Genomic DNA, 22919 nt, shown 5'->3' with positions numbered 1-22919 from the left:
ACCATTCTCTTCTTAGAGGTACCTGTTAAAGACATTAGGGCACCTGTCTTCTAAAATCTGTCACTCCTTAATCCTGTGGCTTTCTCTTTCTCAAAGGCTCTCAAAGTCCTTTTTTCCATTCTGTCTGCTTACAATCTCCATCAAATTGATTGTGACTTTAATTCGCACTTACTTCATCCTGACTTGCACGACATATTGTCATCTTTCTCCCACCCTAGATCCTGGAAGATTTCATTTTATGGCTGTAACTCCCGGGATTTTCAGCAGTGTTTGTAGACAGCAGGTGCTAAACTCTGTAACTCCTCCTAGCATGGCTGGATGAATGTTCAGACCTTAGGTTTAAATTGCTCTGTTGACGTGGATCTTGTTTTGCACTTTTTTTCTTTTCTTTCTTTCTTTCTTTTTTTTTTTTTTTTTGGTCACTCCTTCCCTTCAAATAGTAAAAAGCATAGGAAAGAGAAAAAATATATTTTAACTATTGAGCACTCTTTTAGTAATTCGGAGCTGCTGCAACAACTGGCTGTAGTTTTAAAAATAACACGCTCTGCAATTGTTAAAAAAAAAAAAAAAAAAAGTCCCTTAGACTCAGCTCCCAGCTAAAGCCTTCCAGGATCCAGGTTTCCCACCCCTTCCAGTGGCCTGATGCGCGGCGGGGGCGGGGCCGGGCTGCGGGAGCGCAGCGCGCCGGCCAGGGGGTCCCGGAAGTCCCCAGCCCAGCCCGCCGTGGCCTCGAAGGGGTCGCTCGGGGCAGCGGTCCCGACAATAACAAGGCGCTGGGAGGGGGTGGGGGCCTGGGGACGGGCTTGGGGGCGGGACGCGGCTTGGGGGAGGCGGGTGGGACGCTTCCGAAAACCGAAGCCGATTGGAGGAGGCCGACAAGGGGCGGTGGCGCTCGGGGAGCGGGCGGGGCATCTAACGGGTCGACCGAGGAGAGCGCACGCTGATTGGGTGAAGCGTGAAGAGACGGACAGGAGCTGACCGTGGATTGGTCGGGGCGGGACTTGGGGGGCGTGGCCCGCGCGCGCGAGAGGGAGCGCGAGGGAGCGGACGGCCGGCCTGCCTGCCAGCTCGCCAGAGCCGCGGGCTGCGCGGCGAGCCGGGTCCGAGTGCGGGGCGTGGGCGCGGAGGAGGAGGCGCGTCCCCAGCTTCGCCGCGGCCGCCCTCGGCGGCGGGAGAGCCCGCTTCCTTCCCTCCCCTCCCGGGCGCTCCAGCCTGGGGTCTCGGGGCGGGGAGCGGAGGGAAGGGACGCCGGGGGAGGCGGTGGAAGCGCGGCGAGTGGCGGAGGGGTCCCGGCGCGGGCGCCGCCGCCCGCTCTCCCGCCGCAGCCTCGGGGGCGCGGGGCGGCCGGGCGCCCGCACTATGCAGGCTGCCTGCCGGCCGCCGCGATGGCGAGCCGGGCGGTGGTGAGAGCCGCGCGCAGCCCGCGGTGTCCCCGGGTCCGGGCCGCGGCCGCCGCCCCCGCCCGGGCCCCGCTCCCCCCGTGCTGCGCCCTCCCTCCCCGCTCCAACTCCTCCTCCTCCTCCTCCTCCTCCATGCCTCTGTTGCTCCTGCTCCTCCTCATCCTGCTCCTGCTGCTGGAGGACGCCGGAGCGCAGCAAGGTGAGCGTTCCCCGGGGAGGGCTGGGCTCGCTGCCGCAGGCTGGGGGCCTCCCCGGGCTGGGGTCTCCGGCCGCCCGGCGCGAGGCCAGACCTCGCCGCGCTCGCCCGAGGCTGGGCGGTAAAGGTGGGCTCTCCCAGCCGGCGCCCCACGTTGGCGCGGATCCACTTACTGGCAAGGCCGTGCATCTCTCTGGAAAAAGGGACGTGAGACCCTGCGATGGAAGCATCTCATTTGATATTGGGAAGCATCTAGGGAGTAATTTAGGGAGGAAAAAGAACTTTTGGAGATGTGACTCCTAAAGTTAAACTATGGGTGGACAGAGTAAGGAAGGCAAAGAAATTAAGCAGCACCTTAAACTTATTAAAGAAAGATAGTGATAATTATCAGCCTTCATGAACGTGCTCAGATTCTGAAGTGAATGAGATAGATGGTGGTGATGTGAACTGTGGTTTCGCAACGTGTTCTTTATAATCCCTGTCTGTTATTGAGAATGACGGTAAATAGGTTGTCTTGGTGAAACATTCTATGATTCAAAGCAGCGTGCAGTGTTGCCCAAATGGACCGTTCCTCATGGAAAGGGTAAGCCTTTCCAGAAAGTAACAAACTTTTTTTTTTTTTCCATCTACAATCCTTGGGAAAACCTGTTTTAGAATGAGCAAAACTGTTTATTGAATAGTTATCATAATGGAAAGAAAACGCAGGACTGATGTTTTAGAACAATTTTCAGGCAGCGCACCCACAATTTTTGAATCAGTTAACACATTTTTTTTTTCCCATCGCATTTTCCGCTTTATTGCAATGAAAAGGATAAGGATTGAATTGTTACTAATTACCAGATTTTTTTTTAATTGTTCTCCACGCTTAAGGCCAGCTTAATGTTGCTTTCATGGTTTTCATTAAAGTATGGAATCAGGGCCATGAGACTATTATTGAGAGAATGCTGAAACTTTGATAATCTCTAAGGAAAATAATGTATTTGGTAAACTGAATTCTAGATAAAAGCACATTTCTACACAGTATAATAAAGTTTAGGTGCTTAGCATGCAGGTTTCATTAGCACTTTATATACTGGAGTGTGAAATTCTTCAAATATTGAAGTTTTAGAGTCTGTAACACTTATCAGAATTTACTTTATGTCCCACACAGGACTAAGTGGTTTTTGTAAGTTAACTCATTTCATTCTTAATATAACCTGGTGAGTTAGGTATTGTTAACCCATTTCCAACATAAGGAAACTGGGACAAAGAATATACGGTACCTTAAAACAAAGAAATATGACTACCTAGGTAAAATACTTCCACTGTTTTGCTTATTTCTAGATATGAAAGTGTTTATGTCACATTTGAAAAAAATCTTGGAGTAATATTACAATCAGTTACAGGTCTTCTCCCCAAATGAGACCATTGTCTTGCTTATAGAATTTCTCTAGCCTGGACTAATCAAACATCAGCTCTACCTCATTTTTAAAAGGATAGTATCGTTTGTTACCAGAGCATTTTTAACAAATACATTTCTTTTTCAATGTCCTCTTGTACAAACATCAATATTGAGTAGCAACAAAAATAGAAATAATACTGTGATTAAAAGACTTGATTTCTAGTTTAAAGTGATTGGGTGGCTGGACGTGGTGGCTCATGTTTGTAATCCCAGCATTCAGGAGGCTGAGATTCGCGGACAGCCTCAGCTACTTAGTGAAGCCCTTTGCAACTCAGTGAGACCAGGTTTCAAAATAAAGAATAAAAAAATAGGGCAGGGGGTATAGCTCAGGTCAAATGCCCCTGGGTTCCATCTAAGTCGTTTAATCTCTGTACCTCAGTTTTCTACATTGTTCATATGAGAATGCATACCCATTTCATAGCTTAATGAAAAGGAAATGATAGCATGTGGTAATTTTGCAAGAGAAAAGCATACTGTAGTTAGAAGTGATTTTCACTGTTAATCTTGAATTACTAAATCGGTAAAGGCTAGTTAGGTAAATGTCATCTGAAAACTCAGAAATTATGTAGGATTTGCATTCTCTAATTTTTAAAAACTATTTCTTACCAAAGGACCTTAATGCAGTCTGTGGTGGAATTCCTTTTAAGCCAATCTTATCAGCGTAAGAGATTTCTTAGATTTCTATTGCTGTTCCTTCATATAACCTTAAAAGAAATGTCATTTAAAAGTGAGAAACTGGCCTGGTGCTGTACACTTGTAATCCCAATACTTAGGAGGCGGACACAGGCGGATCACAGGTTCTTGGCCAGCCTTAGCCACTTAGTGAGGCCCTCTGCAACTTAATGAGACCCTGTTTCAAGATAAAGAATAAAAAATAGGGCAGGGGGTGTATTTAGGAAGTAAAATGCCCCTGGGCTCCATCCCCAATACTGTAATAAAAAGATAAAAATGAGAAACAGTGCTTTAAAAACACCTATAGAATGTTAAATAATTGGAATATCCACAGATAATGTTAAGTTACAAGGTGAATTTTTTAACTCTAAAAAGTCTTAGGAAGAAAACTGGAAAGAAATAATTAAATGTTAACAACTATCTTCAGTTCTTTATACTTTTCCAAATCAACTATAGTTTGCATACAATCAGAATGAAAATAAACTGAAAAATATTTTTTGATGAATAGATTTTTTTCCACAGCCAGTCTAGGTAGAAATGTGCTTCAGGATGCTTTTTTAAAAAAATCTTTCCAACATTATTTTGAAATAGCAGAATATATTACTTTCATTACAACTAATGCCATACAGAGATAGCTATTCCTCAGCAGATTTTCTGCTGATAGTGATTTTTCTTTTCATTTGGCTCAGAATAAAATTTATCACTGGCTTGAAAACTTGCCAAATTTTCACAGAGATGGATGTTAGCCAGTGTTATTTCACCTCTAAACTTATAAATATATTTTATTTACATTTATTTGCTATGTTGGTGTTTTAAGTAGAGCTTTATATATATATGTATTTTTGAGTTCTAAATTTGATATTAAGTTCATCTTCAGAATCTTTCTCTTTTTTGAAAACAAATAATATACATCTTTCTAGAAAAATTAATGAAACTAAATGCTAATTGGATATTTGCTGCTGTAATAAATTTAGTTAATAGGAAGTTGATGGCCTCCTATCATTGAATTTATATCTACAGTTTACATTATGATTGTAGGCATTTGAGTTATTGCATCTCAGGAGCTCATCTTCCTCATTTGTATCATGGAAGGCTTGCCTGCTTTCTGGGTTATAATGTGACTTGAACATGGTAAAATATCAGATAATTAATTTTTAAAATCCACTGACTGACTGGTTTATTAATAGGACACGGTGAAGATACTGATTTTTGTGTGTGTGGTGTGTGTGTGGCGGGGTAGGGAGCATTTGGGATTGAAACAAGTGCTCTTCTATCTCTGAGATATACCTCCAGCCCATGTTTATTTTTCACTTTGAAACAGAAACTTGCTATGTTATCATGTGCTGGTCTCAAATCTCCCAAGTACTAGGATTACAGTTGTGCACCATCACACATGTTTGTGGATTTTGATTGTTTTCTAATCTAATCTGTGAAACAAATTAGTATATTTTTAAAAGGAATCATTCAGTTTCACAGTGATATTTATCTGTTAATTAATGCATTTACTGGCTTGTGAAGCAGGGAAATATTTTTGAACCATAGTGGTGAATTTTTAGAAACATAGCTTATTTCATTCAGCAAATTTTTTAAGGTTAATTTGGAATTTTCTATGTCTTTTTTTGGTCACAGAAAAAATAAGGGATCTTTTTATGTAATGTGTTCAGAGGCAAAAATCAGAGCATTCTTTTCTGCTGTATTTCTAATGAATTTTCCACAATAAAAATTGGAAACAAGCACATGTTTTCTTTGTGCTGATGATCAGATTTTAATTCCACATTTGTGAAACTTATAAATGAAAACTTGATTGTAAAGTTACAGGTTAATGATTTTTAGGTAGATTTTCCAGTATTATATGCAAAAAGAAACCACTTTCAGGAGATGTTCTCTTTGAATATGAGAGCTTCATTCTAAAAGATCAACATGAAAAGAAACCTTAAAATGGTACAATTGATGTAAATGAGAGTACCAGCATTAGAATTAAAATGACAAATTAATGGTGGGTTAATTTCTGAGAGGAAATGAATCGGATCATGCATGATAGTAGAGGCTAGATTTATATAAGGATATATTTTATTTTTTAGTATTTATTTATTTTTGGTGTGGTATTGGAGATTGAACCCAGGGGCAGAATCTACTTCTAAGTTACATTGCCAGCCCCATTTTATTTTTTATTTGAAAATAGAGTCTTGCTAAGCTGCTGAGAGTGTCACTTAAGTTGCTGAGGCTGGCTTTGAACTTACAATCCTTTTGTCTCAGCCTCCTAAGTACTAGGATTACAGACGTACACCAGCACACCCGGCATAGGGGTAGATTTTAAATTTAGAGCTACACTCAGCAGAATGATCCTGAGGTATGAAAACTCCAGTAGTCATGTTGAACATTAGTTGAATGCATGCAAATAGACAGTTTGTACTTATATTTTCTTTGTAGAAGGATATGGAATGATGACATAAAAGTAGAAGGATTAAGAAAAGCTTCATAAAAATAGTAATAATTACCTAAATGTGATTGTTGAAACATTGAGGTGAGTTGGCAAATTTTTTGGGTGTGGCTCCTGGTTTTGGGCTACTTTATAACAACTGCATGACCATAACATTATCTGTATATTTCTAACAATGTTTTATAGATGATGACAATTATGCACAATTAAAGAAACTTAGATGATAATTCTCTACAGTTCTACCTCTTAGTTTATCAACCAATTTTCATGTTCTTGTCTATTTTATATTCACAAACTTTCATACTCTTACATAATTTGTGTTCTATAATCATTGTGTTCAAATTAATTTATAGGTTAATTTAACATAAACATACTTAGGAAATACAGCAAGATAGAGATTTCACCATAAGGCATTTATTATTTATAAAGTAATTACTGTATTATTCAGAATGGCTATTATATTATTTTCTTGATTTTATTTGATTAAGTTTCTCATTCTGGATAGAATATTTGAGAGAATGTTTCAGTTCAAAATGTTAAATGACATATGCTAATTTTTCATACCATTTTGGTTTAAATCAGTATAATCCATAAGGATAGAAAACACAGATATTTAAATAAACTATTATTTAATGAATACCAGTACAGTGTCCATTGAAACAGATGAGGTAACAGGTTATTTAACAAGGCTACTAAAATCCTCACCTACCAACTTCTTCCTAAGGAGAGTGGCCTAGAAATCCTTCCATGGCTTTCCTTGAATAGAATATATGTGACTTTGCAGTTACACTTAATTGCTTGGAATTAAAGAACAGATATTAGTTCTCTGTTATTCTCTCATCAAGCACCATTATCATGGAAATATAGCTCTTGTGAGTTCTTAGGAGAGTGTGTACTGTCAGCACAATCCTGGCACAATTACAGATGAGCAAAACAGTGTCACTGTCATTAGAGAATCTGCAGTCTAGTTGAGGAAGTATGGTTCAAGTTTATTTAGTCCAGCCATGGTTCTAGATCATGGAGTGTTGTCCTTCAGGGTGACTTTCTGCAGTGTGTCCAGCAGCCCCTTTATTACATGTAAGATACAACTCAAACTCATTTACATATTGTATACATATGAATAAAATACATGTATTATTTTTTCCAACCTGATTCTTCCCTTATGCTGAGGCTTAATCTCATGCCGGCACCCCTTACGCTTTCATAGCTCAGGTATAAGAGCTACTTATTATTCCTTGAATATATTAAATTTTATGCCATTTTGCTTTATTTCCTATATTGCTTTCTACACATGCAATTTCCCTTACTTGGAATGCCTTTCCTATCCTTATCTTATTAATAAATCCCTAATTGTCTTTCGGAACCCTTTTAGGGTATCATCTCCTCTATGAAGAGATTTCTAACCATCACCACACACTTGTCTCCAGATAGCATGTTACACATTGTATTTTAAGTTATTTGTTCATTTCCCGTAATGTCTATTTTTAACATTATGTTAAGAACCGCATTTCTAAGCTAAATACATTGCTCTGAGCATATTTGGTGTCAGTGCTTGGTCTTTGTCTAATCCCCACAGTTAGCCACACATATATAAACACAGACACAAGTTCAAGAGCTTGTGATTTTCAGTCCACAGGGATTAGAATCTTTCCTTTAACCTTGCTACTCTATTGTGCAGGGCATAACAGTCTGCCCAGTCTTTTTTAGATGTGCTCTTCTTTGGAGCTAGAACCCTTTGCTGTACTCGATGGCTATGAGATGAGTTCTCCTTCAAGTTGGAACTGTGAATATAGACATGGCTAATTTAGAAAAATCACCTCTTAAATAGGTGTTTTTAAGAACCAGCCACACAATCTAAATCAATGCCAGAAAGTTGAGCAAACTCCTCTGTACCTCTTTTTTCAAAGTCTGACTTTAAAGCCACCTCCAGCATTATAAAAGTACCCTAGTTTCAGATCTAGTAGTTGCCTGTCGGCTTTTACCTTGGTAGCTCATTAGGGAAAAGAGAGGACTAATTTTCATCCATATATTGATTCACTCATAAAATTTTACTGATGACACAAATAAATTTGACCCCCAATCTTAGTGCCATCTAAAAGGGAGAGCTGAGTTAAATTTTTAACACATTTGGGGTGGTGAGTGGATCTCAAATTTTATGTGGCTAGTATTTCAATCCAGGTATGTCTGAACCCAAAGCCTGCATACTTTGAGGGAGCAGATAGTTTCAATAATTTGGTATGAAGAAAGAAATAAAATTGAAGGCTGGAAAAGTCAGTGGGAGCTGTCTTTTGGAGGATTTGCCATCAAGGGGCTGACCAAGGAGTCTGTACCTGAGAAGATAGATTTGAATTAGATTTCACTAAGTCTATTTGTCCATCACTAGGTTTACTTCCCAGGAAAACCTTCTAAGCTCTGACACCAAGGTCCACTGTCTCAAAGTTGTTCTTATCCTAGTCCTTGCCAAACCCCAGACTTAAGCCTACATGACAATCTCTGCTGTTTGCTTTCTCTGGTTACTGGAGAAAGTCATGTGGCCAACAGATCCCAGCACAGGTGAAGACATCCCATCATCAAGTCTCAAATGAGGATTATGGCACCGCAGCAGCATTTTGACTATCCCACTTTGTAGAGGTGAGTTTCTGCCATGCTCCTGCTCCCTGCACAATGACTGCTGCCTCCTTTTGTTCTTTCCTGAAACCTTTTACTTTGTTCAGAAGGCACTTCAACCAGGAATTTAAGTTTTGTGTTAGTATACTTTACACTTCTATGGTGCTTTTATTCTATATCTGGAAACATCTTAAAATGTCACTGGTTTTTGTCTGTCTTCTTTTTTCAACCATTTACCTGCTAGATAGCTTATTTCTCTGCATTTTTTTTTTTTCAGTGACAGACTTCTAAAAAGTAGACTACCTCTGTGCTGTACATTTTCTTAGTGATTGACACATTGTAGATAATGATGAATTTTTTTTTTTTTGAGTCTTGAACTTCCTTTGGAGTCTTGATTCTGCTCTACTAAAACTATCACTTTAAGCAGATTTTTGTGTGCTTTGTTTTTTTTTTTGTGTCATCCGAAAAACCCAGAGACTTTGTCCATCTTCATTATTTATTATCATGGTAGTCTTTCAAAGTATTGGGTCTTTGAACTCAGACATACCTGATTTTAACTACTAGCTATGTTGAATTTTGAGATCTACTTAACTACTCCAAATGTCTTTAAGTACATAACTCAGCTTTCTTTAGAATGTACTAGGATTGGGATCAAAACTGCTCGTGTAGCCAGTGAATTATTTTTTGCTCAATGAGTGAATCAATATATGAAATGAAAATTTTGTTTTACTTTTCTCTACTTTGCAGTTAAATCTCTGATTTTTCAAATGTTTCCTTCCTACTGAGAAACTTTTTCATCCATTACCTCTATTCCAGTCCCAGTTGTTGTTTGGGAAGTTCCATCCTGGTTCAGTGAGAGGAGTCAGGGCCTGTAGTAGAGGACTGTGACAGCAAATCATGATTGTTTTTTGGTCTCTACTCTCTCAGATCACTTTTTTTCATGGCTTTCTCTTCCCTCCTGACATGCCCTTGCTCCTGGTTGCTCTGCATACTAGAAGCTAGCTGTCAGAATGTGAGGCTGCCTTGTTGCGTGGGTAGAGGAAGACTTCGTTACGACTCTCAGAGTTATAGGGAACAGAAATCCAGGTCTGGTTATGGTAGAAGGGGGTTGAATATTAGGATTCTAAGGTGACTTAGAATAGAATTGTACCAGCTTACTCAAAGGGAAAGCAGGAAGGCAGCTGGACCTAGCAACCAAGGACTTAGCTTCCTCCTTTCTTGCTTTAAGCCTCCTTTCTCTGTGTGGAAGGAATTGTTATGGTTGAGGGAACTGTTCCAGGGACCCTGTTAGGCCCCCGAGATTGTTCCAGTGAGAGAGATGTAACCGCAGGTTCTTGTTTTGAACTAGATATAGATAAAACACTAATCCGAACTCTTGCTGAAAGCTTAAATGAGTTTATTATTACAAAGATGGAAATGTAGAATATAGTTTAATACTGCCCTATACTATCCCTAACCCAGATAGTATAGGGGGATGACCTGAAAAGAAGTCACCTATGATTACTGGATACAGAGTATTTTATAACCAGTCTTCTGACCCTGCCCCCCCCCCCATCCCTCCTTTCTCCAGGGCAGGTCTATTGAGATTCCTCCCTGTAGACCTGCTCTGTCTTTGGACCCCATGCCTTTTGTTACACTCCAAAATATGTTAAGTTGTTTCTCTGGAGTCTACTATTCCCCTACAACCTGAGGAAGTTAGCTTCTCTTAGAAATGTAAAAAGACCCTAGCTTTTGGGCTTCTTCTATTCTCTTGCTAATTACTCTTGGTGCCTGGAAATCTGCAGCCCTTTCCTTGAAGCTCCTGGCTTTTTTTTTTTAAACTACTGAAGAATATATATATATATATATATATATATATATATATATATATATATATATATATATAATTTTTTTTTCCTTGTGGTACCGGGGTTCCTGGAAGTCCTTCTACCTCCGGGCTACACTCCCAGGCCTATTTTATACTTTTTATTTGGAAACAGGGTCTCTTAAGCCAGCTAGGCTGGCTTCGAACCTGCACGATCCTCCTTTCTCCACCTCCCAAGCATAGGGATTACAAGTGTGCGCCACTATGCCTGGCTTGAAGATATATTTTGAAAATTGAAAATATTTCTCAATACTGGTATATTAATACATTTTGCCGCCTCTTCCCAATACTGGTACAGGGATCAGGGCTGCTAACAGCTCCCCTGGCTTGCAGCTTTAACACTGAAGAAATTCTGGGATTTTCCTTATTGTACAAGGTCCAGAAATTAGAAGGAAGTGTGAGTTGGCTGGGTGTGAATCAGCCAACTAATGAGGTGACATGAGGTCATCTAAAAGGCAGGCACTAGATAGGCAGGCATCCTCTCCAAAGAGGAAAGACTTGGATTTATAAAGATGTCACTATATTATAAATAAGTTCTTATTGGACCCTCATATTGCCTTGGGATATGGGTGGTGTTGGCCCATGTTTGGAAGAGGTCCTGTAAGCTTGTAGAGTTTAGGTGGCCAGGATTTCAAGAGTTCCCTGTCTGGCTCCAAAGCCCATCTTCTCCTCTTTTCCACCCTTCCCCCTCCCTGATCTATCACAATACAAGACTTGTTTGGGTTTATTTTTACATTAAACAGCATGTGTTAAAAGCCTCATATGTTTTATTTCATCATGGCTCAAGGGTGAATAGACTGTATTTCCTTCTTGAGTTTTATAGCTTGTCATTAAAAATGGACATAAATATGTATAATTAAACTTAATAAATACAGCAAAGAGAGTATGCTTATAGAGATGAGAAAGACAAGGGGCTTCAGAAAGTTTCCACAGGGAAAATAACATTGAATAGGTATTTACTTGTGGATAGGAGGAGAAGGGCTTTATCCTTGGCAGAGTGGAATGGCATTACCAGGGGCAGGGACAAGCAGATGGGGAGTCACCCATTGTCCCATTGCTGGGGTGGAGAAGTTGTGTGAATACTCTGGATACGAGACCAGAGTGGAAATCAGGGGCTAAAATATATTAGACTATATATTAACAAAGAATTTGTGCTTCATTGTACTAGTGAAAAACAGTTGAAGGAATTTCAAATAAGAGACCTATATGGTCCTCATAGAATTTAAATAATACTGGTAGAAGTGTGAGCAGTGGATTACAGAAAGGGAAGGAGTATAGATCTATTGGAGGATTTTGCAAGGATTTTGCAAGGGTCTGCACTTGTTCATGGGCTAAATTTAAAGATACTAAGAAACTAGAAAGTATTAAACTTAATGATCACTTGAGTTTGAGAGATCCTCTATATTATGCTAGGGTTTCTACTCTTCAACCCCCCCCCCCTCTAAAACACCCATTACTTCTCCATAGAACTTTTTATTTCTGAAATTGCCTGCTGTGTTGTCCTATACTGTGAACTCCATAAGACCAAGGGCCTTGTCTATTCTTACTACTGCACCTATAACTAGCACAGAGCCTGACATGTAGAAGGTGTTCATTGAATGCTTGGGACATGCTGAGTTTGAAATGCTGTGGAACTTTTGAACAGAAATTTGAAATATATAAGTGGATAACAGGATTGGGAAGTGGGAGAGGGATTGGGGACTTTGGAGCTTATGCACTTAATGGTAACTGAAGAGAGAGCATATGAGATATGATTGTCCTGGTAGAATACAGAGTGGAGAAAGATTTCAAGAATAGTAGCCTCAATAGTTAGTACAAAGGTTACAGTTAAAGTGTATGAGAAGTTGCAGATAGAGTTAAAGGAAAAACAAAAAGTTGGAGGGAGACTTTGAAGGAGGAAGAAGATAAGAAAGGTAGGAACACCTATGCAAGAGAAAAAAGGGGCAGTAATGCCCCTTTTTTGGTAGAAAGTCACTGAAAATAAGAGTGGGAAAATATCCATTGGCTTTTGGCAACTTAAAAACTGCTTTATTGAATATTTTCAGTGGATGGTAGATCTCTTTACTAGTGTCCTAGGGGTGCTTTAACAAATTACCACAAACTTAGATGACTTAGACATTTATTGTCTTACATTTATTGTCTCACAGGTAGGGAGACTAGAATTTTGACATTATGATCATGTTCTCTCCCAAGTCTCTGGGGGAAGCTACTTCTCTGCCTTTTCCCAGCTTCTGGTGATTGTAGTCCTTGCTTTCCCAGTACATGCATCATCCCAGTCTCAATTGCTTATGGACTACTCTAATCCATTGTAACTTTGTTTTAATTTCTTTACATCTGTAAAAAGGCTATTTCCAAAACTGAGATCACATTTATAGGTAGCAGAAATTAGAACTTTTAAATGTCTAGGAATAACAGTTCAACTCATAGTCTTAAAGCTGAATTGCAGTACATTGAAGTTAGAATGGGTGGCAAAGAAGTAAGACATTAAGTATAAGTGGAGACATAATCTCTATAAAAGAAAGGAAGTCTGGGAGGCTGAGACAGGATGATTGCAAGTTCCAGCTCAGCCTTAACAACTTAGTGAAACTTTTCAAACTAAAAAAATAGGGACAGAGGTGGAGCCCAGAAAGGTAGAGTGCCCAATACCTCCCCCCCACACACACAGGTGAAAAAGATGGCAAGTGTCAGAAAACACAAGATGGAGCAAACTTTTTGTGTGTTGTTAATGGTTTCTGTTATCATTCATTACTTACAGGGATTGAACCCAGGGGCATGCTATTTCTGAGCTACACTCCCAGCCCTATTTTTTTAATTCTTAATTTTGAAACAGGGCCTCAGTAGCAGAGGCTGGCCATGAACCTGTAATCCTTCTGTCTAAGCCTCTCAAGTACTGGAATTAAAAGTTTGTGCCACCATGCTTGGCTCATCATTATTGTTTTAAGATTTGTTAAAGTATAGATTTAGGACCTCACTAAAGATCTTTAAAGAGTATAATTTGCAAAAAGGCAAAATCCTGTGTGTAATGCAATTATAAAATGAACAGGTCAAATATTTTATTCAACTCACTCATTAATGAAGGAACCGATAGAATGTCAAAACTGGACCATAGAGTATTTGAGAAGCTATTTGATATAGGTAGTGTTAGGAATGTGACTGCTAGGTTAGATGGTCAGAACTGATTAATGGCCAGCAAGGCCATAAACTAATCTTGGATTATTTTTTAACTACATGAAATTATGTGCATCTCTACCAGATAGAAGCATATACATTAACACATAACCAATACTGGGGCCTTTAATTAATGATAAATAACAGTCAAGCTAATTATTTTGCTCTGTAATCCTTTAGTAGCTTTTGCCCTGAGTTACATTTAAAGGATATGCTACTCACCCTGGGTAAGTTCTTCCAACTTTTAGAATTTTTCTGACATACTTTGTAGAATCTGTGGAAGTGGAAAAGTCCTTTTTAGCTCTTTAGTACTTCTAATGTTGACTTAATTTTGAGAACCATTAAATAGAGTCACTGAATGACTTTAAGTGCCCATCTGGGGTTGGAACCTATTACTTTCTAATGACAGCTATCCCCTGGGTTTTGTGTTTATTTATTTAGTAGTGCTCAGCTCCTTGGCAAAGAAAGATCATTTGATCTAGAAAGAGAGTTTGTGTGGCAGATGATCAAGAAGTATATAGCAGCCAGATAGCCAATACATCAGGAAGAGTATAGTTAATATATTGGACATAAAGTCCAGGCTGGGTAGGGAGAGAAACGAGACCAAGATGAGCTTAATAGACAGAGAAAGAAGTCAAGTTCACAGGAAGTGTAAAAGAGCTGAGTGGTCAGAAGATTGAGACTGTATTGTTTTAGATTTCAGAGGTGGGAGTAGTTTCTAATAATGGCAAAAATTAAGTTCGGATTATGTTCCTGAGAGTTAGGTACTGAATTGAAGTAGAAGTGATTAGTGAGCTTTCCACATTAATTTACATTATTCTTAAGATACTACTTAGAAGCTTTGAAATAGCTATAGATTTTCTCAAATAATAAGCCAGATTGTAGCCAAATGTACTAGATCAACATAGGTTGGATAAAAGCCTTTCTGGTCTAGTGATATTATTATACTGTTACCATTATAATAGTACCCCCACACAGTTATTGAGCACATGGGTTACAGATTTTACAGATTTATATAATTCACATTCCTTCAGGTAATTCAATTTCATAAATTAGCACATGTGCAAAGATGAGTTTGGGTTTGTGCAAAGATGAGTTTGGGTTTAGGAAATGAAGATGGGGTAATTTCTTTTCCTAAAAGTTGCCACACTGATCCTCTTCTAATTCTAAATTCATATTCATCTTTATGCAGTATTGAAAATAAAAGGAGAAAGGTGCCATAAAAACATGGAAGAAACTTGAATGTATAAGTGAAAGAAGCCAATCTGAGAAAGCTACATTGTGACCTTCTAGAAGAGGCAAAACTAAAAACAGAAAGAGCAGAGGTTGAGGGGAAAAAGGCATATATAGGAGTTTTGGTACAGTAAAATTACTCTGTATATAGACACACATCTTTATATATTTTGTGCAAATAATGATGTCTAGAATGTACAACACTAAGAATGAATCTAATTCATAACTGTGGACTCTGTAGTGATAATGTGTCAATTATTTGTTATAGCATCCCTCTGGTGGGGATGTTAATAATGGTGGGCCATGTTGAGGCAGAGAGTATATGATTAATACCTCTACCTTCTATTCAATTTTGCTGTGGATGTAAAACTACTCTAAAACATAAATGTATTTTAAAATGTTGTATATTTAAAAATGTTAAATGTATTTAAAATATTTTGTTATGTATATTTTACTACAATAAAATATAGAGATGGAAAAACATAGAACATGTGAATACTAATCAAAAGAAAACTAGAATAGCTATATTAATTTCAGACAAAATTGACATCAGAACATGGAAAATTTTCAGGAACAAAGAGGACATTAAGTGAAATTAAAGTACTGCTTTGAATTGTCTGTTTGAGATTTGTAATAATAGAGTTTAAGAAATCTCATAGATAAAGGTTTAGTTTGAAAAGTCACAGTGCTAAGTGATGGAGAATGTGCCAATATTGGAAAATTGTTTTGGTATTAATTTCAAAATGTAAAATATAGGACCTGGTTGCTGCCCAGACACTCAAGCAGGGAGGGGAGACAGAGTTTGCAGCACCCAAAGTGATTAGCAAGTACACAAAAGAGTTGTGGCTCAGGGCCTTTATATTTTAAAAACTAAGTTTACATAATAACTTCTAGCAGATAGGCTAAAATTCCCCAAGGACACTGGAGGATGGTACAGGCCTTTGTCATAGGGAGGAGATACCATGTGACCTCTGACTTTGTAAAACAAGTTACACATCTTGGTCTTTAACAAAGACTTGTGCTGAAGACAGGAGTCCTGCATCAGGACTGGAAGAAGGCTTTTGGTCAAGCAGGATGAGAGATACTAAATTCTAATAATCATATCAAAAGGCTTGTACTGGAGATAATGGGCAGGCCCACACCTAGTCTGGTCTGGAAGACTTGGTTAAACAAGATGGAAGATAATGAATCTTTATAAAAACTGTTCTGTATCCAAAAACACTATGTCCCTCTGATATAGTGCTTTATAATAATCCTATCCCTTCTTTCTCTTTCTCTCTTTGTAAAATAAAAATTTCTTAAGCTTATAGCAATATAGTTCTGACTATTTTTTTCACTAGAAATTAGCTAAGAACAAGAAAGAACCCATGGTTCCATCTCACACCATTATACTAAGTAATACATTAAAATTTTCAGTGTAGCCAAACAAAACTGGATGTTTTAGTTAACAGTTACTACTTACAGCTTACTCTTTTAAATATATTTCTACTCCCTAAATGCTCTATGTGTTTTTAAGAATTTTATTACATGATCTCACAGATGACAGAAGTGACACTTAGTGGAAGTGTAGTCAGACTTATTAGCAGTTCATAGTAGTGTTACAAACGAAATTCTCTCTTTTTTTTATTTTTATTTTTTTTGTGTGGGTCTGGGGATGGAACCCAGGGGCATTTGACCTCCGAGCTACACCCCCTGCCCTATTTTTTATTCTTTATTCTGAAACCGGGTCTCACTGAGTTGCAGAGGGCCTCACTAAGTAGCAGAGGCTGTCCACAAACCGCGATCCTCAGGTCTCAGCCTCCCGAATGCTGGGATTACAAGCATGTGCCACCATGCCCGGCTACAAACGAAATTCTTAAAAGCTCTATGGAAAAGTAGAAACTTTTTATAGCTGATAATGGAAGTTAAATTGCTCTTCATTTTTGACATATCTACACAAGTTTCAAATTTGTATTTGCTGTTGTTAAAGGAAATGCTTTTTGGAAGTCACAGAATTCATATTATTAAAATTCAGCAATTAAGATAATATGAAATCAGCATAAGAAAAACATTTATCTAAAAAACACACTTGAAGCCGAGCTTTGTGGCGCACGCTTGTAATCCCTGCACACTTGTAATCCCTGCGCTTGGGAGGCAGAGACAGGAGGATAGCGCAGGTTCGAAGCCAGCTGCACACGCTGGCTTAGGAGACCCTGTTTCCAAATAAAAAAATGTAAAAATAGGTTTGGGAGTGTAGCCCAGAGGTAGAAGGGCTTCCAGGAACCCCAGTACCACCAAGCCCCCCCCCACACACACACACACTTGATTTGGGGGTTTAGTAGAAGATAAAATAAGCTTGCATTCCTGGTTGCATTATTTTATTGTCATTTAAATATGTTTTATGTTCCCCCTCTTTTCTCTAGAGATAAGTAGTGAAAAAAAATCATCTACTTCTTTTCCTAGAACATTATCAAAATTTGTATCTGGCTTAACACATCTGACCTTACACTCTTCAGAGGAAGTGAACACATGTTCTATGAGTAATCCCCTAGATAAATCTGCAGCCCAACCAAGGAGCAGTAAGATCAAATTCCAGTGTTTTTTTTTTTTTTTTCCCCTTCACTGAAATAACATTAAATTCTTAAAAATTATATTAACAGGCTTCTCTCCCTTATGGTGAGTTGTTGTATGGTGGAGAACTATGGGGTGGAGGGAGCTGAAGGAAAGTTGACAGTAATGGTGGTGATGATGGAAAAGGGAGAAAGAGTTGGTGATGTTGGAGTGGTTGGTGAGAGCGTATGGGTTGGACCTGTGATACCCATTTTTGAAAGTTTTCTTCCCATCTTTTTTGTCAGTTATGCCCCATGAACATGAGTAATGATAGGTGGTGTGTAGTCTGGTCACATATCATTATTTTTCTTTATGTTCCATGCTAGTCAGAAAATTTGGGAAGGGTTACTTCTGATCCTTTTGGAACCCTTCCCTTTCTAATGTTAAAAACTTTTGAAGCCAGGCCTGGCACATGTTGTAATCCCAGTACTTTGGAGGCTGAGACAGGAAGATAGCAAGTAAGTTTGTGACCAGCCTCATCTTCTGAGGCCCTCTGCAACTTAGTGAGACCCTGTTTCAAATAAAAAAAATAAAAAATGGGGCCAAGGGTATAGCTTGGAGGTATAATGCCCCGGGTTTAATCTCCAGCACTGCAAAAACAACTTTTGACCTGGAGGAAAGATCTGAAGACTAATAAAAGGTACCCCATCCCCTTCACTTAAAATGAAACATTCCACTTAATTTGTTTTAAAATTGGAAAAGTGGGAACATAAGACTCTTTAGCCTCACTGCTGACCTTTAGGAGAAGACCGTTCCCTGGGTTGTGGCCTTAAGAGAGTAGAAAAGCATTACCCTTGGGCCAGATGAAACACAGCCAAGAACTTAGCTAGATCTTCAGGCTGAGATTTCCTGGCCTTGGCTGTAAGTCAGCCCTTTTTAACCTCTGCAGTATTCACGTTTAGGGTCGATCATTATTTGTTTAGTGGACTGTCTGTCCATTATAAGGTATTTAGGCAGCATTCCTGGCCTTTGTCCCCTAGATGCCAGTAACAACTTTTGCCCTCCATTTGTGACAACTTAAAAAAGATGTCTTCAGATACTGCCAAGTAGGAGCTAAAATCACTCCTGTGGGATCTCTGTCTCCCCTTGGAAAAACACTATCTTAAGTATGTTAGATGATTCATTGATAAAGAATGTTTTTTAGGTTTTAGCTTTACTTTAAAATATTTTGTCATAATTTAAGTATTTTGGTAGAATAGGTTTTAGTTTTAAGAGCTGTAAAAAATAACCTAGAAATACTTTGCTACTTTGGAAGCGAAAAGTGAGGATGACAAGATCTTGTCTTTATTTGATAATTCAACATGATGACCTTTGAAAGCTAAGTGCAGTATTCTTTAAACGTCAGGTGAGGACCCATCAGTGGGTCATGAAATCATTTAGTGGATCAGGAATATGCATGCAAAAGTATAGAGTATCATAGTATAAAACGTATTTCTTACTTTAGAGTAACAGAAAAACAAATGAAGCTGCTGGTCTAGTGGGTATTGTAGGCTATGCCCAGTTTTCCCTTTCAGAGTAGAACATTCTAAATGTATACTCAATAGCAAGTGGCGATATCTAGTCAGGTTAAACTTATGTATTTCTTGAAATATGAAACACTAAAATATGTTTATTGCAGTTAGACTGGAGACTTTTAACTTTGGTTTCTGGTGCATATCATCTTGCTTGTGAGAGGAGGAAGCTCTGAACTCCATCACATATTTTAGAACATTCTTGGCACATTACTTGTGGACTGTTCATGCCCTCCCTCCCCTTACAAAAGATTCTGAAAAAAGACAGCTCCATTTTAATTGTTTTCTTCAGCAGTATGCGTGCAAAAGATCTGTTTTTCAACAGTTCTTATTTATTGTGTTAACTTTTTGAAAAATTATTCTTTACAATAAAGGACAAAGAATTGTTTAATTTTTTTAAATGAACATAAACAAGAGCATAGAGACATCCAAAAATTACTCCCACCACTCTTCATATACTTTTTTCCTAAAAATCTCATTTTAAGATAACAAATTTAGGTTAAATAATAGCCTACAGGAAGTATATTAAATAAGACAGTCTGCCATTACAAAGTCATTTACAGCTGAAGCTGTAAATAGGTAATTCTTGAATTTTTGAAATCCATCAACATGTCTAATCATTCAAAAAGCTGCCTTAACTTCAGTTTAGTAAAGGAAATACATATTTTGAGTTATTTCATTTATCTAGTACTTATTTTTTAAAGATTTGAAATGCTACCAGAAAGCATGTTTTTATCTCATGAATGGTAAGGGAACTCTTGAAGGCTCCATTTATAATCTTAGAAACTCTCTGTCTTAGGATAGTTGTATTTTTTTTAAGGAAAAATGTTAATGATTATTCAAAAGGTTATATTTTAATTAATTTATTTTCACAATGGAGGTTTTCATACTTACGTTTATAATTTAGATGATTTTTATTTAGATGATATCCAACACAAATATTCAAGGTATTTCCACGATAGTTTCAGGGGAAATTTGTGCATTTATTTTAACATTCTAAATTTTACATCTGCAAAAGGTCAGTGGCTGTATTGTGTGGGTGTGTGCATGTGCTCACATGCACACACACACACACAATATTTCATTATGCCCTTATTTATTTTTATATTTTCGAGTTAGTATGCCTAATTCTTGTGTGTGAAATGAAAAACAGGTATAGAACGTAGTTAAAATTTAATCTAGACTAAAAGCTAAGCTTTAATATGAGAGATACTTGTTTAGGAAGGCAGACTCCTATAACCTTTAAAAGTAGTCCAAGGAGCAATACTAAGATGGATTGGGGAATAAATTTTTATTAGCAAAGGATATGATTTTTAAATATTGTCATAGAATTTAGGTGCACATTTTTCTTTTAGGAAAGTTAGTTTGATACTAGCTCAGAATTACTATTTTATATGCTTTCATATTTGTTCAGTTAATAAACAGCATTTGTTACTTGACAGATAACTATGTGAAGTTCTTGTATTTAGACTTTTAAAAGCTTTTGTCTCCTAGAAAATATTGGTACTACATTGTTCTTAAAAGCAAGAAATCAAGGTAGTAGAAAATTTTGTTATATCCATTTGTGCCCATAATGAGACTAAACTTATCAGTGTCATTTTAATGTAGCATTTTTATAAGTACTGTACTATTCCAAAAGGTGATTATAAATAATGCTTTTAAAAGAGAAAATCCTATTTTAAATGAATGCATTCAACATCTTATTAGAAAAGATCTACTTAAATTCCATTGTTACTGACTGCTAAGTACAATTTGAACATTTAATTAACTCTTCTGGATACTCAGTAAAAAAAGAAAAAATTTTATAGTAAAGTGAAGAATGCAAATATTTCATCTTTATACACAATTTGCTAAGCTACTAAGATTTTTAAAGTTTTTTTTTATTGGTGCACTGTATTAGTACATCTTAATGGGATGCAAGATGGTGGAGACATACATACACACATCACCCAATTAGCCCTTTCACAGTTCCCACCTATTCCCTCCCCCTACCTCCTCATGTTTGACTTAGTGATTGACATTGATATGTTAAGTTTTTATATCCAATTGCTGAAGTAATCTCTGGAGCAGATAATGCTACTATCAAGGTATAAAAGTTATTTTTCCTAGTCTCTAAAAAGTCACTAAACCTTCACTTTTTTTTCTTTATTCTATAAGGAAAAAATTAAGGCTTTGGGGGGAGAAGTTACTAAATTGTAAAATTTTCCTTGAATGTAAAATTAGACTTCATTAAACAGTGCATTAATGCCTTCAGTTAGAATATTTACTGCTGTGATCTAACACCTTACATGGTTAAAGGAAGATTTATTTGCTTACGGATCTGGAAAGGATCAGAGGTAATAGTCCTTTTGAGCCAGCTTCTGCCACAGATGCATTTCCTCAGGGTATTTTGGTGGGGAGCATACAGAGCTAGGGGAAGGGGCAAGGAACATACATAGTCCCCAAGGCCACATCCCCAGGATTCCCTCCCCAGCAACCAAGTCCCACCTCCAACATAGCTGCTTTGTCTGCCCCAGGAGGTCTGGGGACATGCTAACTCTAAACTGTAACACCTTCAAAAAGAGATGCCTTGTAGTCTATAATATAATCAATAATACATAATGCATAATTGTTAACAGTTGTTCACAATGCATAATTGTTATATGTATTAAGTATTTTTCTTTAGTATGTATTGTGTATTTAGAAGTCATTCAGCTTCTTACAGAGATTTTTAGCAACTTGTGATATTTGTAAATGAATAGAAACTCATCACATTTTTGTATCTTACATCTACTTTGAACAATTATTAAACGTTGATATTTTTTAAGGATTAGATTTGCTATATATTTATGCATGTAACTATTGCTATTTATTTACTTTTATTTGTTCACATTGAAAAATTCTTTGTTCATATATAACCTAACTTGATTTCTCTTGGCCTCTATGAGTGCATATTCTAAGACATCATCTGTTTCATGTTCTTTAACGAAAGTGTTGAGGATATAAAAATCTGATATCATGCATATTTTTAAAGCTTCACAGAAAACATCCTGAATACTTATAATTTTATGATGTAAGAAAAGTTTATCTTCTTTTTTTTAAGGTGATGGATGTGGACACACTGTACTAGGCCCTGAAAGTGGAACCCTTACATCCATAAACTATCCACAGACCTATCCCAATAGCACTGTTTGTGAATGGGAGATCCGTGTAAAGATGGGAGAAAGAATTCGCATCAAATTTGGTGACTTTGACATCGAAGATTCTGATTCTTGCCACTTTAATTACTTGAGAATTTATAATGGAATTGGAGTCAGCAGAACAGAAATAGGTATGTAGGACATTCTTATAAATATACATTATTTAATTAATTATACATTAATGTGTGATTATTGTGTCAAGTTTTGTGTCAAGTTTACATTATTGTGTCAAGTTTTAAAACTTAAGCAGTTTTTGATACTTATCATTGAATAAGCTATGTAAAGACATGGGAAATTATTGAAAAATGTGTAAAAATCTCAGATCTTAATCTTTTGGGAAAGGAAGATTCTAGTCTGTTTACTTTATTACTTCATTTATTTACTTTGCATAAAATGCTACTGTACTATTTCTTTGTGTGTGTGTGTGTGTGTGTGTGTGTGTGTGTGTGTGTGTGGTACTGGGGGTGGAACCCAGGGGCTTTCTACCTCCAGGCTATACTCCCAGACCTTTTTTATATTTTACTTGGAAATAGGGTCTCACTAAGTTGCTGAGAGCCTCAGTAAGTAGCTGAGGGCCTCAGTAAGTAGCTGAGGCTGGCTTTGAACCTGTGTGATCCTC

General features: G+C 37.7%; 1 protein-coding gene across 1 annotated transcript in view; it reads left to right on the top strand.

Moving 5' to 3' along the window:
• Positions 1-1385: 1385 nt before the first annotated feature.
• Positions 1386-22919, top strand: part of DCBLD2 (discoidin, CUB and LCCL domain containing 2) — a gene marked incomplete at both ends in the record, with an annotated part of 92969 nt that continues 71435 nt past the window's right edge. Inside the window, 2 exons of the mRNA XM_080696341.1 lie at positions 1386-1599; positions 22204-22431. Of these exons, the coding sequence (XP_080552467.1) occupies positions 1386-1599; positions 22204-22431 (442 nt within the window). The remainder of the gene's footprint in view (positions 1600-22203; positions 22432-22919) is intronic.

The sequence above is a fragment of the Muscardinus avellanarius genome (assembly GCF_963383645.1).
Source record: "Muscardinus avellanarius genome assembly, chromosome: 5".
NCBI classification, from domain to species: domain Eukaryota; kingdom Metazoa; phylum Chordata; class Mammalia; order Rodentia; family Gliridae; genus Muscardinus; species Muscardinus avellanarius.
Note: the sequence above shows the minus strand (reverse complement) of the source record. Positions and strands in the feature narration are given on the sequence as shown.